This window comes from Gavialis gangeticus, unplaced genomic scaffold (genome assembly GCF_001723915.1).
Source record: "Gavialis gangeticus isolate Ggan-Ray unplaced genomic scaffold, GavGan_comp1, whole genome shotgun sequence".
In the NCBI taxonomy this organism is placed as follows: Eukaryota; Metazoa; Chordata; order Crocodylia; family Gavialidae; genus Gavialis; species Gavialis gangeticus.
In genome coordinates, this window is record NW_017729025.1 from 144780959 (window position 1) to 144792027 (window position 11069).

At 49.4% G+C, this 11069-nt stretch overlaps 1 protein-coding gene across 7 annotated transcripts in view; it reads left to right on the top strand.

Moving 5' to 3' along the window:
• PTPRJ (protein tyrosine phosphatase, receptor type J) overlaps positions 1–11069 on the top strand; it is an 89578-nt gene that overhangs the window by 13868 nt on the left and 64641 nt on the right. For 2 of the 7 annotated variants that reach the window (XM_019519703.1, XM_019519699.1), the window contains 4 exons: positions 6–232; positions 2744–3016; positions 5651–5923; positions 10390–10662. In XM_019519703.1, coding sequence (XP_019375248.1) covers positions 6–232; positions 2744–3016; positions 5651–5923; positions 10390–10662 — 1046 coding nt within the window. The remainder of the gene's footprint in view (positions 1–5; positions 233–2743; positions 3017–5650; positions 5924–10389; positions 10663–11069) is intronic. The other 5 variants (XM_019519700.1, XM_019519701.1, XM_019519704.1 and 2 more) reach the window with 5 other exon arrangements.

Here is an 11069-nt window from a genome sequence, read left to right on the forward strand (position 1 = left end):
ATCAGGACAGATCAAGTGAATTTAACCTGGAAGAACAACGATTCAGCTGCTGATAGTTATACCTATGAGATCTTAAGAGACGGAGCTTCATTTCCAAATAACACAATATTCCAAAAGAGGCAAGCTGTCATTACAGGCTTAAAACCTGGTACTCTTTATAATTTCACAATATATCCACTAGTGCCTGATAACGCAACTAAAGGAGATGGAAATTCCACAACCGTGTACACTAGTAAGTCATAGAAACTCACTCTGTAGCTTGCTTGCTATTAAACACATCCATTCTTTTCTTCCCATGCTCCTTTATGCTCAAAGAAATATGAATGCACTTATGTTCCAAAGCTGCTATATGTTAATCTTCTTGCCTTTGTTGTACCAAAATGATTACAGTTCCATTAGAATAAAAGGTTGGTTATGAAAGCATGAGGGATCACCACAATACACATGAGAAATGAGTTCATTATATAAAGCCATGTTGAGTCCATATCTTGAGTATAGTGTGCAGTTCTGGCCACCCCAAAAGGGTAGACTAAAACTAGAAAAGTAGAGAAAATGGCAAAATAGATACAGAACATGGCTTCCATATAGGGATATGCTAAAAAGGCTGGAACTCTCCAACTTAGAGAGAGCTGAGGGGGAATCTAACAAGAGTCTGTAAATCTTGATTGTTGTGGAAAAAATTGAGTGGGAAACAGTTATGTACTGTGTCTTACGGTAGTAAAACAAGAGGCAGCCAGTTACATTATTAGGAAAGAAAATGAAAGGCTTTTTTACACAGTACCTCATTAACATGAATTTCTTGCCATGGGATATCATGGAAGCTAATAGTATGCTGCATTTACTCAAATCTGAAATGACTCTGAATTTAAGATGAACCCCCATTTATTCGATTCTGTATATGGAAAATGTATAAATCTCTCATAATCTCTCCTGTATAGAAACAAGTGGTGTGGGGAGATCAAGCAGCTTGTCCCCTGCTTGTGCCTGCTCCACCTGCCTTCCCTCTGGATCCTCAGTCCCCCCTTTCCCTTCCGCCTCTGTACCCCCTTCCCTCCTCTGCAGCCCCTCTTCCCCCTTTTCCCACAGCCTCTGCTCCCAGCTCCTCCCTGTGCTTATGTTTGCTCTGTGCTCGCAGTCTCTATCCCCATTCTAGCCTGGGACACTGAGCACAGGTCTGGCCCAGCCCTTGTAGCAGCCATGCAGGCTGTGCACTGCTGCTGTGGGAATGGACTGGAGCCATGCTCCGTGCCCCAAACTGGTGTGTACAGAGTCTGATGGTGCAGAGCAAGGGTAAGCAGGGGAGGGAGAGGAGAAGCAGGGAAGTAAAGGCTATGGGGGGCAAGGAGGTGAAGACAGTGGGAATAGAGGCAGCAGGCAGGACAGCATCATATGGAGGCAGCGAGGGGTGGGTGAGGAAGAGGGAGAAAGCTGCAGCTACAGCCAGACCCTGCACAGGGGCTGGAGCCTGAACCACAGCAGCTGCCTGCCCGCTCACTACCCCCATACTTGATCTTAAGTTGAGGTTCTTCTACCTCCCCCTGCCATATTATATGCGGGTGGAGGAGCTTGTCTCAGAACTGAGTAAATATGCTAATTATGTTAAACCCATTTTTCATATTTTTTTTCTTTTTATCAGAGCCCATAGAATATAGCAGTAAGGAACATAACAAACAGATGATGCCTGAGGATACATAAGATGAATCAATGCCTATTTCAAATACCCTTCTTCTAAAGAATAGTCTCCTTCATATTATCGAAAGCAACTTTCTGGGTTTGATTGGCCTTTGCTTTGACACAATGCAGCAGTTGTTACCTAATACACCTGAATCCAAGACAACTTAGAGTTTAAGATGACCCCCCGAATAATTAGATTAATATACATGAAAAATCATAAAATTTCTATAATTTCCTATGTATAGAATGTAATAATTGGAGGGTCATATTAAATTTGTCCCTCCTAAAGCAGCAGTGGGAGGCAAGGGACCAGACTCTGACTATTGTTCTTCCTGTGCCTTCCACTTGTCATTCTTGCTTTCCCCACCTGCCGTACTGGCTGCACCCTTCTACTCCATGCTCCTGCTGCCACTTCCTTTCTGGGTGGCAGCAGCTCTGGCTCTGGAGCAGTCAGCAGTGGTCCCGGTCCCAGCCCCATCCAGGGAAAAGCAGTGATGGCAGCTCCACACCCAGCCAGGTTGGGACCGGACGGTCTGGAGCTGAAGGTGTGTGGGAGGAGAGGCGGTAGGGCAAAGGCCAAGTAACCAGGTAGGGAGCAGGCTACATGGTCGCTTCCAACAAGCACACATAGGTTTCCATGTGCACTCTCCCACCTTTCACATGAGCAACCCTGAACTGGTGCGAGTAGTTGCTCAGCTCCAGATTTGGTCTAGTACCTTGGGCAGGATCTGTTGCTGAGCCACTGCCTGCCGTTGGCTGGTGCTTAAATCTCGGGTGAGGCTTTTTTGTCCCCTCAGGGTGATTGTGTTTGGAAAAAACCATGTTTTGGATTTGAGTAAATATGGTATGTTCTTATATTCTTATGGCCATTGCTATATGCACCTTGGACCAGATTCTCGGGTCTTGTCAAGATACTCAAAACAAAGAGAGGTCAGAGAAGGTGCACATATACAGCTTTTGCAACAAGGTTTCAGTACTAAAGGGGGAAATGTTTTGTGGGAGGCAGGTTCTCTGTGTTCTGTAAATAGCACTAATGTGTTATGTGTGTGCTTGCTCTTTCCTGAAACAGAGCCCAGTCCAGTTTCTGCTATCCAGGCCATGAATATCAGGACAGATCAAGTGAATTTAACCTGGAAGAACAATGATTCAGCTGCTGATAATTATACTTATGAGATAGAGATTTTCGGAGATGGAAATTCAATTCTCTGGCCTGAGAGACCCCAAATCACGGAAGCTGTAATTACAGGTTTAGAACCTGGTACACTCTATAACTTCACAATATATCCACTAGCGCCAGATAACACAACTAAAGGAGATGGAAATTCCGTGACCGTCTACACCAGTAAGTCATAGAAATTCACACTGTAGCTTGCTTGCTATTAAACGCATCCAGTCTTTTCTTCCCATGCTCCTTTATGCTTAAAGAAATATGCATGCAGTTATGTTCCAAAGCTGCTGTATATTAATCTTCTTGCCTTTGTCATACCAAAAAGATTACAGTTCCATTAGAATAAAAGTTTGGTTATGAAATACTGAGGGATAACCACAATACATATGAGAAATTAGCTCATTATTCAAAGCCCTCTTAAGTCCATATCTTGAGTATGGTGTGTAGTTCTGGCCACTCCATCTCAAAAAGGGTGTACTAGAACTAGAAAAGTAGAGAAAATGGCAAAATAGATATAGAAAGTGGCTTCCATATAGGGATATGCTAAAAAGGCTGGAAGTCTCCAACTTGGAAGAGACAGCTGAGGGGGAATCTAATAAGGGTCTTTACAATCTTGAGTGTTGTGGAAAATGTATGGGTAACAGTTGTGTACTGTGTCTTGTGATAGTAGCACTAGAGGCAGCCGATGAAATTATTAGGAAAGAAAATGAAAATTTTTTTTTTCCACACTACCTTTTTAACACATGAATTCCTTTCCATGGGATATCATGGAGGCTAATAGTATGCTGCATTTACTGAAATCTGAGATGACCCTGAATTTAGAGACAACCCCCGAGTTGTTAGATTCTATACATGGAAAATGTAAAAATCTCTCATAATATGTCATAATATGTCAGGTATAGAATCTATTTTTGTCTTTAATTCTTCCTCCTCACTGCTGCAGGAGGAGGCAGGTAATGGGATGCAGGTGGTATGGGGAGGTCTAGCAGGTTGCTAGACCTGGCTTATGTATGCCATCCCTGCCTTCCGCCTGGAGCGTCAGTTAAACCTTTCCCTTCCGCCTCTATCCCCTGCCCCCTTCCCTTCCAGCCATTTTTACCCCTTTCCCCACAGCCTCTGTTCCCAGCTTCTCCCCCACTTATTCTTGCTGTGTGCTTGAAGTCTCTATCCCCATTCTAGCCTGGGGCACTGAGCACAGGCCTGACCCAGCCCTTGTAGCAGCCATGCAGGCTGTGCACCGCTGCTGTGGGGCTGGACTGGGACAGTGCTCAATGCTCCGTACTGCGGTGTATACAGAGCCTGATGGTGTGGAGCAAGGGTAAGCGAGTAAGGGAGAGGGGGATCAGGAGAACAGAGGTGGTGGGGCGGGGTTTGGGCAGCAGGGAAAGAGGTTGCAAGTGGGAGAGCAGCATGCAGAAGCAATGCAGGGTGGAGGGGAGTTTGGGCAGGGAGCAGCTGAAGCTATGGCCAGACCCTGAGCCTGAACCACTGCAGCTGCCTGCCCCCTCACTGTCCTCATACTGGTTTCTAAATTAAGATTCTCCCCTCCACCACCATTTTATATTAGGAGGCATATCTTAGAATTGAGTAAATATGGTAAGTGTGTAGAATAAAAAGGGGTGGGGGAGTGGAGGATCAGCCAAATTTATGAAAAATGGGTTCATCAGGACCTATGGAATATAGCAGTGAAGAACATGATGTACAAGTGTTATCTGAGGATACTTTATTTGGTGACACATTAGGATGCCAATATGGATAAATACCTATTTCAAAAATTCTTCTAAAGAATCAGCTCCTAGACACTGTTAGAAGCAAGATGCTGGGTTTGATGGACCTTTGTTCTGACTCAATACAACAGTTGTTACTGAATATACCTAAATCCAAGTCAACGTTGAATTTAAGATGCTCCCACCCCACAGTTGTTAGATTAATATACATGGAAAATTATAACATTTCTATAATTTCTCATGTATAGAAGATGATCATTGGAGGGTCATGTTACACTTCTTCCCCTAAAGCAGTGGTGGGGGGAAAGGTACCAGACTCTGCCCCTTGCCTTATTTGTCCTGTGCTTGAGCCTGCCATCTGTCTCTTCTCTTCCCCACCCTGATGGTGGCTGAAGTGTTTCACTCGCTACTCCCTGCTACCACTTAATTTCTGGGTGGCAGCAACAGCTTTGGCTCTGGATCAGGCAGCAGTGGTCCCAGCCCCATCCAGGGAAAAGCAGTGGTGGCAGCTCCAGGCCCCATCAGATGGGGCTAGAAGGGCTGGAGCTGCAGGTTATGGTAAGCAGGGGAAGGGGAGGTCGGGATAACACCAAGTAACCGGGCCAGGCCAGGCTACATGGTCTCTGCCACCAAGCACAGCACACGTTTCCATGTGCACCCTCCGGCTTTCGCATGAGCTACCCCGGACTGGGGTAAGTAGTTGCTCAACTCCAACTTTAGCCCCTAGTCTTGGGCAGGATCTGTAGCTGAGCCACCACCTGCCTTTGGGTGGTACTTAAATCTTGGGTGAGGCTTTTTTTTTCTCTCAGGGTGATTGTGTTTGGAAAAAACCTTGTTTTGGATTTGAGTAAATATGGTATGTTCTTGTATTCTTATGGTCATTGCTATGTGCACCTTGGACCAGATCCTTGGGTCTTGTCAAGATACTCAAAACAAGGAGAGGTCAGAGAAGGTGCACATATACAACTTTTGCAACAAGGTTTCAGTACTAAAGGGGGAAATGTTTTGTGGGAGGCAGGTTCTCCGTGTTCTGTAAATAGCACTAATGTGTTATGTGTGTGCTTGCTCTTTCCTGAAACAGAGCCCAGTCCAGTTTCTGCCATCCAGGCTATGAATATCAGGACAGATCAAGTGAATTTAACCTGGAAGAACAATGATTCAGCTGCTGATAACTATACCTATGAGATAGAGATTTTCGGAGATGGAAATTCAATTCTCTGGCCTGAGAGACCCCAAATCACGGGAGCTGTAATTATAGGTTTAGAACCTGGTACACTCTATAACTTCACAATATATCCACTAGCGCCAGATAACACAACTAAAGGAGATGGAAATTCCGTGACCGTCTACACCAGTAAGTCATAGAAACTCACCGTGTAGTTTGCTTGCTATTAAATACGTCCAGTCTTTTCTTCCCATATTCCTTTATGCTTGAATAAATATGCATGCACTTATGTTACAAAGGTGCTGTGTATAAAACTTCTTGCCGTTGTTCAGTGGTCTCCAGCCTTTTAAGGTTGCGGATCACCTTTGGAATTTAAAAGGAACCTAAGACCTACCTCCCCCCTTCCCCCTGCCCAGCAGGTAAGTCTGTGGGGAGGGAAGGGAGGAGAAGAAAGGGCCAGTGGGGCACATAGAGGCCCCAGCCCTAGCCCCACTCCCTCCCTCCCTCCCCACTGGGACCTCAGTCTGCCCCCTGCCCCAATGGCGCTGTGGGAGGGAGTGGGGCCGGAGCAGGGGCAAGCCCGCCATGTGGCCCCTGGATCTGCATGCTGGGTCCAGGACAGGCTGGTGCCGGGGCAGCACGGCGCTATTCCCGGCAAGGGTGTTTGGTTGCACTGCGCTTGGACTGGGCAGCGGTGGTAGCAGTGCTGGGAGCGGGGCTATGGGGAGCTACAGCCACCCCAGAATTCGCTATAGTGCCCCTGGCCCAAGCGCAGCACTACCAAACACCCCTGCCAGGAATAGTGCCATGCTGACCCAGTGCTAGCCTACCCCGCCCCGCCCCGCCCTGTGTGTAGATCCAGGGGCATGCGCCCCCTGTGCCCTCCTGGGATGTGCGCCCCTGCCTCTCCCCACACCCCTGGGCAATCCACTTGCAGCTCCATCCTCCTGCCTGGCTCCTGTCCTGGCTCCACTCCCTACTTCACAGCTGCTGCAGCTGCCTGTACTGCCCCACGGTTGGTGGGTGGCATGTGCCCCCCTGATCTGTGTGCAGCAGATGCATGTGACATTGGGCCACTCCTGGGCCAGCTGCAGCAGCAGCATCCACCTCTGCCAGGCACAGATGGGGGTGGGGGGAGCGCAGGGCACATGCTGCCTCAGGCCTCTGCTGGGATGCACACAGTGGCGGAAGCCTCTCCCGAACCCTTGGATGAGCTGCCTGGGCTTGATCCTCCCACCACCCGCCCAGCCACTCGGCTTATGGGCTCCTGCTGCATTCTGTCCCTCACTGTGGGGGCCTCAATCTGGCTTCCACCCCTTCCCTTCCCTTTTCCCACCAACTGACCTGCTGGGGGGGAAGCTGTGTGTTCATGCACATGCGTGCTCAGGTCCCTGAGCCCAGGATCGACTGCAAAAGGCTCTGGGTTGGTGACCGCTGCCCTGGTTGTACCAAAAAGATTACAGTTTCGTTAGAATAAAAGTTTGGTTATGAAATACTGAGGGACATCCACAATACATATGAGAAATTAGCTCATTATTCAAAGCCCTGTTAAGTCCATATCTTGAGTAGGGTGTGCAGTTCTGGCCACTCCATCTCAGAAAGGGTGTACTAGAACTAGAAAAGAAGAAAAAATGGCGAAATAGATGCGTAACGTGGCTTCCATATAGGGAGATGCTAAAAGAAATAGCCCAAAGGGAGCCAGGTTGGCAAGGGGTGAACAGCCACCAGGGACCATCGCAACTACCCCTGGAATGAGCACTTGCTACACAAGGCCTATTGAATATAGCAGTAAAGAACATAACCTACAGGTGGTGCCTAAGGATACTTCAGAAGATGGATCTGAAATTGCAAATACTGTTCTAAAGAATCGGCTCCTTGACATTTGTCAGAAGCAAGATGCTGGGTTTGATGGAACTATTGGTCTGACCCAGTGCAGTGGTTACCAAATGTACCTGAATTGAAGACTATTTTGAATTTAACATTACTGCCCCCAGTAATTAGATTCTGTACATGGAAAATTATAAAAATTGTATAGGAGGTAATTATTGGAGGGTCCTTTTAACTTGTCCCCCTAAAGCAGTGGTGGAGGGCAAGGGGCCAGACTCTACCCCTTGCTGTGCCTGTGCCTGCCATTTGTCTCTTCCCTTCCCCGCCCCTTGTGGCAGCTGCACGCTTACACTCCCTACTCCCTGCTTCTATTTGTCTTCTGTGTGGCAGCTCTGGCTCTGGAGCAGTGATTAGTGGTCCCATCCCTGTGCAGGGAAAAGCAGTCGTTGCAGCTCCAGGCCCAGCCAGGTTGAGGTCAGAGGGCCTGGAGCTGAAGGTAAGTGTGGGGAAGGAAGGTAGGGGAAGCAGGCCAAGTGACCAGGTGGAGGGCAGGTCACATGATCTCTCCTACCAAGCACACTATGAGTTTCCATGCAAGTCCTCTCCCTTTTGCATGAGCTACCCCAAACTAGGGCAACTAGCGGTTCAACTTCAGCTTTGGCTTCAAGCCTGGGGCAGAAACTGGAGCTGAGCTACTGCTTGCTCTGGGCTGGTGCGTGAATCTCAGGTGAGGTCCCCCCCCACGGCCCCCCCCCCAATGCTTGTGGGGAGAAAACCTTGTTTTAGATATAAATAAATACAGTATGTTCTTAAATTCTTATAGTCATTGTCATATGCTCCTTGGGCCAGAAATTTTGGATCTTGCCAAGCTGCTCAAATCAGAGATGTCAGAGAAGGTGCTCATAGACAGTTTTTCAGTAAGGTTTCAGCACTAAGGGGAAGTGTTTTGTGGGAGGCAGCTTCTCTGAGTTCTGTGAATACAATTAATGTGTTATATGAAATGTGTTATATGAAAACATTTTGCATCACCAAATTGCATGTGAGAAATATAGTCTCTAAAGTGGAGCCAGTGTCATATTTGTGACAGCACAGGTGTTTGGGTCTCGCCAAGTGGACTTGGCACACACCTGAAAAGAGAGGTTTGTAGAAGGTGTACATAGGTCAGGGGTGGGCAAAATATGGCCAGCAGGCTGGATGCAGCCTGCCAGGTCATTCTGTCCAGTCTGTGGGGCCCTTAAAAAAATTTAGAAAATTAATATGTATTTATCTGTCCTTGGTTCCTGTCAAAGATGACAGGAACCAGGGGCAGTAGGACTCAGGGGAAGCCCTGGCGGGCTCCTGCAACAGCAGGGCCTGCCCAACCTGGCCCCGCCCCCCCAGCTGGAAGCCCCAGCGGGGGCTTCTGGTGTGGGACCATGTGGCTCCTCATGGTTGCACCAGTGCAGGAAACTCAGGTGGGGGTCGGGGAAGGGCAGGGGAGGACCACATGCAGGGAACATGCTGGTGCTGAGCGCAGCAGAAAAGCAGCCCTGCCCTGTGGCCTGTGCTCCCTGCTGCAGCCACTCACAGCCCATGCAGAGCTGTCTGGAACAGGCCCAGGCAGCCCCATGCGGGCTGCGAGCGGCTGCAGCATGGGACGCTGGCCACGGGGCGGGGGAGGGGCCACTTTTCCCTGTGCTCAGCACCAGCTTGTAACCCGGCCTTGCGCCTGCTCCGGGCTCACCCGTTGGGGCTGCGCTGCAGCAGGAGCACCTGCGCCACAGCAGGAGCACCTGCCCCCCCACCCCGCTCGCCATGCTGGGCAGTCTGCTGCTGCTGCTGCCTGTCTGGAGCTCCTATGCTGAGCAGCACAGTGGCAGCGATGGCAGCCTCACCACAGCCTACCGCGGTATGAGCTCTGGATGCTCAACAGCAACAAACACAGCCTGGCGTGGCAAGCAGGGGGTTGCTTTCCTTTGGGCCAAGCAGCTGGTGCCACTGTGGCGCAACACTGATGGGCGAGCTCGGAGCTGATGCAGGGCCCAGTCTGGCAGCAGGGGTGGGTTACAAGCTGGTGCTAAGCATGGGGAAAAGTGCCCCCCCCCTAACGTGGCTGGCGCCCTGCACTGCAGCTGCTCGCAGCCCGTGTGAGGCTGCTTGTGTCTGCTCGGGACAGCCCTGCATGGGCTATGAGCGGCTGCAGCAGGGAGCGCTGGCCTCAGAGCGGGGGTGGGGCCACTTTTCCCCTGTGCTCAGCACCAACTCGTTCCCTGCTGGGAAGTGCGGGGTTAGGGGTGCGTGCTACCCCCTGCCTGTACAGCAGGGCTGAGGGGGGCACTGTGAGCAGGTGCAGCAGCCAGCAGGAGCGTGGTGCCCACACTGGTGTCCCGAGGCCAGCGCAGGTGGGGCCCAGAGCAGGGCAGCAGGAGTATAGGGTCCCGGCCAGCAGGGCCTCTGGAGCCGGGCCAGCTCCCCACTCTCCCTGCTGGTGCAACCCAGTCTGGCTCCACAGACCCCTGCCAGCCTGTGATCCTCTCTGGGCCCTACCGGTGCTGGCCCTGAGTCATTGGTCCCAAGACATTGGGACATTGGTCCCAAGATGGTGACCAGGGGGTGGGACACCCGTCAAGGTGCAGGGCTACCCATGCAGCCCTCAACAGCTTGCCAAAACTGGGTTTACCGGCCCTCTGCCTGAAATAATTGCCCACCCCTGACATAGGCAGTGTCTCTAATGTCTACCAAAGAGACATCAGCACTGATGGTGAAGAGAGTTTTGCTGGAAGCAGGTCCTCTGGGTTATGCTAAATGCAACTAATGTGTATGTGTATGCTTGGTTTTTCGTTAAACAGAGCCCAGTCCAGTTTTTGCCATCCAGGCCATGAATATCAGGACAGATCAAGTGAATTTAACTTGGAAGAACAATGATTCAGCTGCTGATAACTATACCTATGAGATAGAGATTTTCGGAGATGGAAATTCAATTCTCTGGCCTGAGAGACCCCAAATCACGGAAGCTGTAATTACAGGTTTAGAACCTGGTACACTCTATAACTTCACAATATATCCGCTAGCGCCAGATAACACAACTAAAGGAGTTGGAAAGTCCGTGACCGTCTACACCAGTAAGTCATAGAAACTCACCCTGTAGCTTGCTTGCTATTTAATACATTCCCCTTTTCTTTTGGGCTCCCATCTACTCCCTCTGTGCTCATGGACTTGTTTACATAAGAAAGGTACTGTAGATTATTGCAGTGCATTTGTTTGTATAATAAAGATTTATGTTTCCATTAAAAAAAACGTTTGGTCCCGAAGACATTTTGCATCACCAAATTGCATGCAAGATATATAGTCTCTAAAGTGGAGCCAGTGTCATATTTATGACAGTGCAGGTGTTTGGGTCTGGCCAAGTGAACTTAGCACACCTGAAAAGAGGTGGGAGAATATGAACATAGGCAGTGTCTCAGATGTCTGCCAAAGAGACATCAGCAATAATGGTGAAGAGAGTTTTGCTGGATGCAGGACCTCTGGC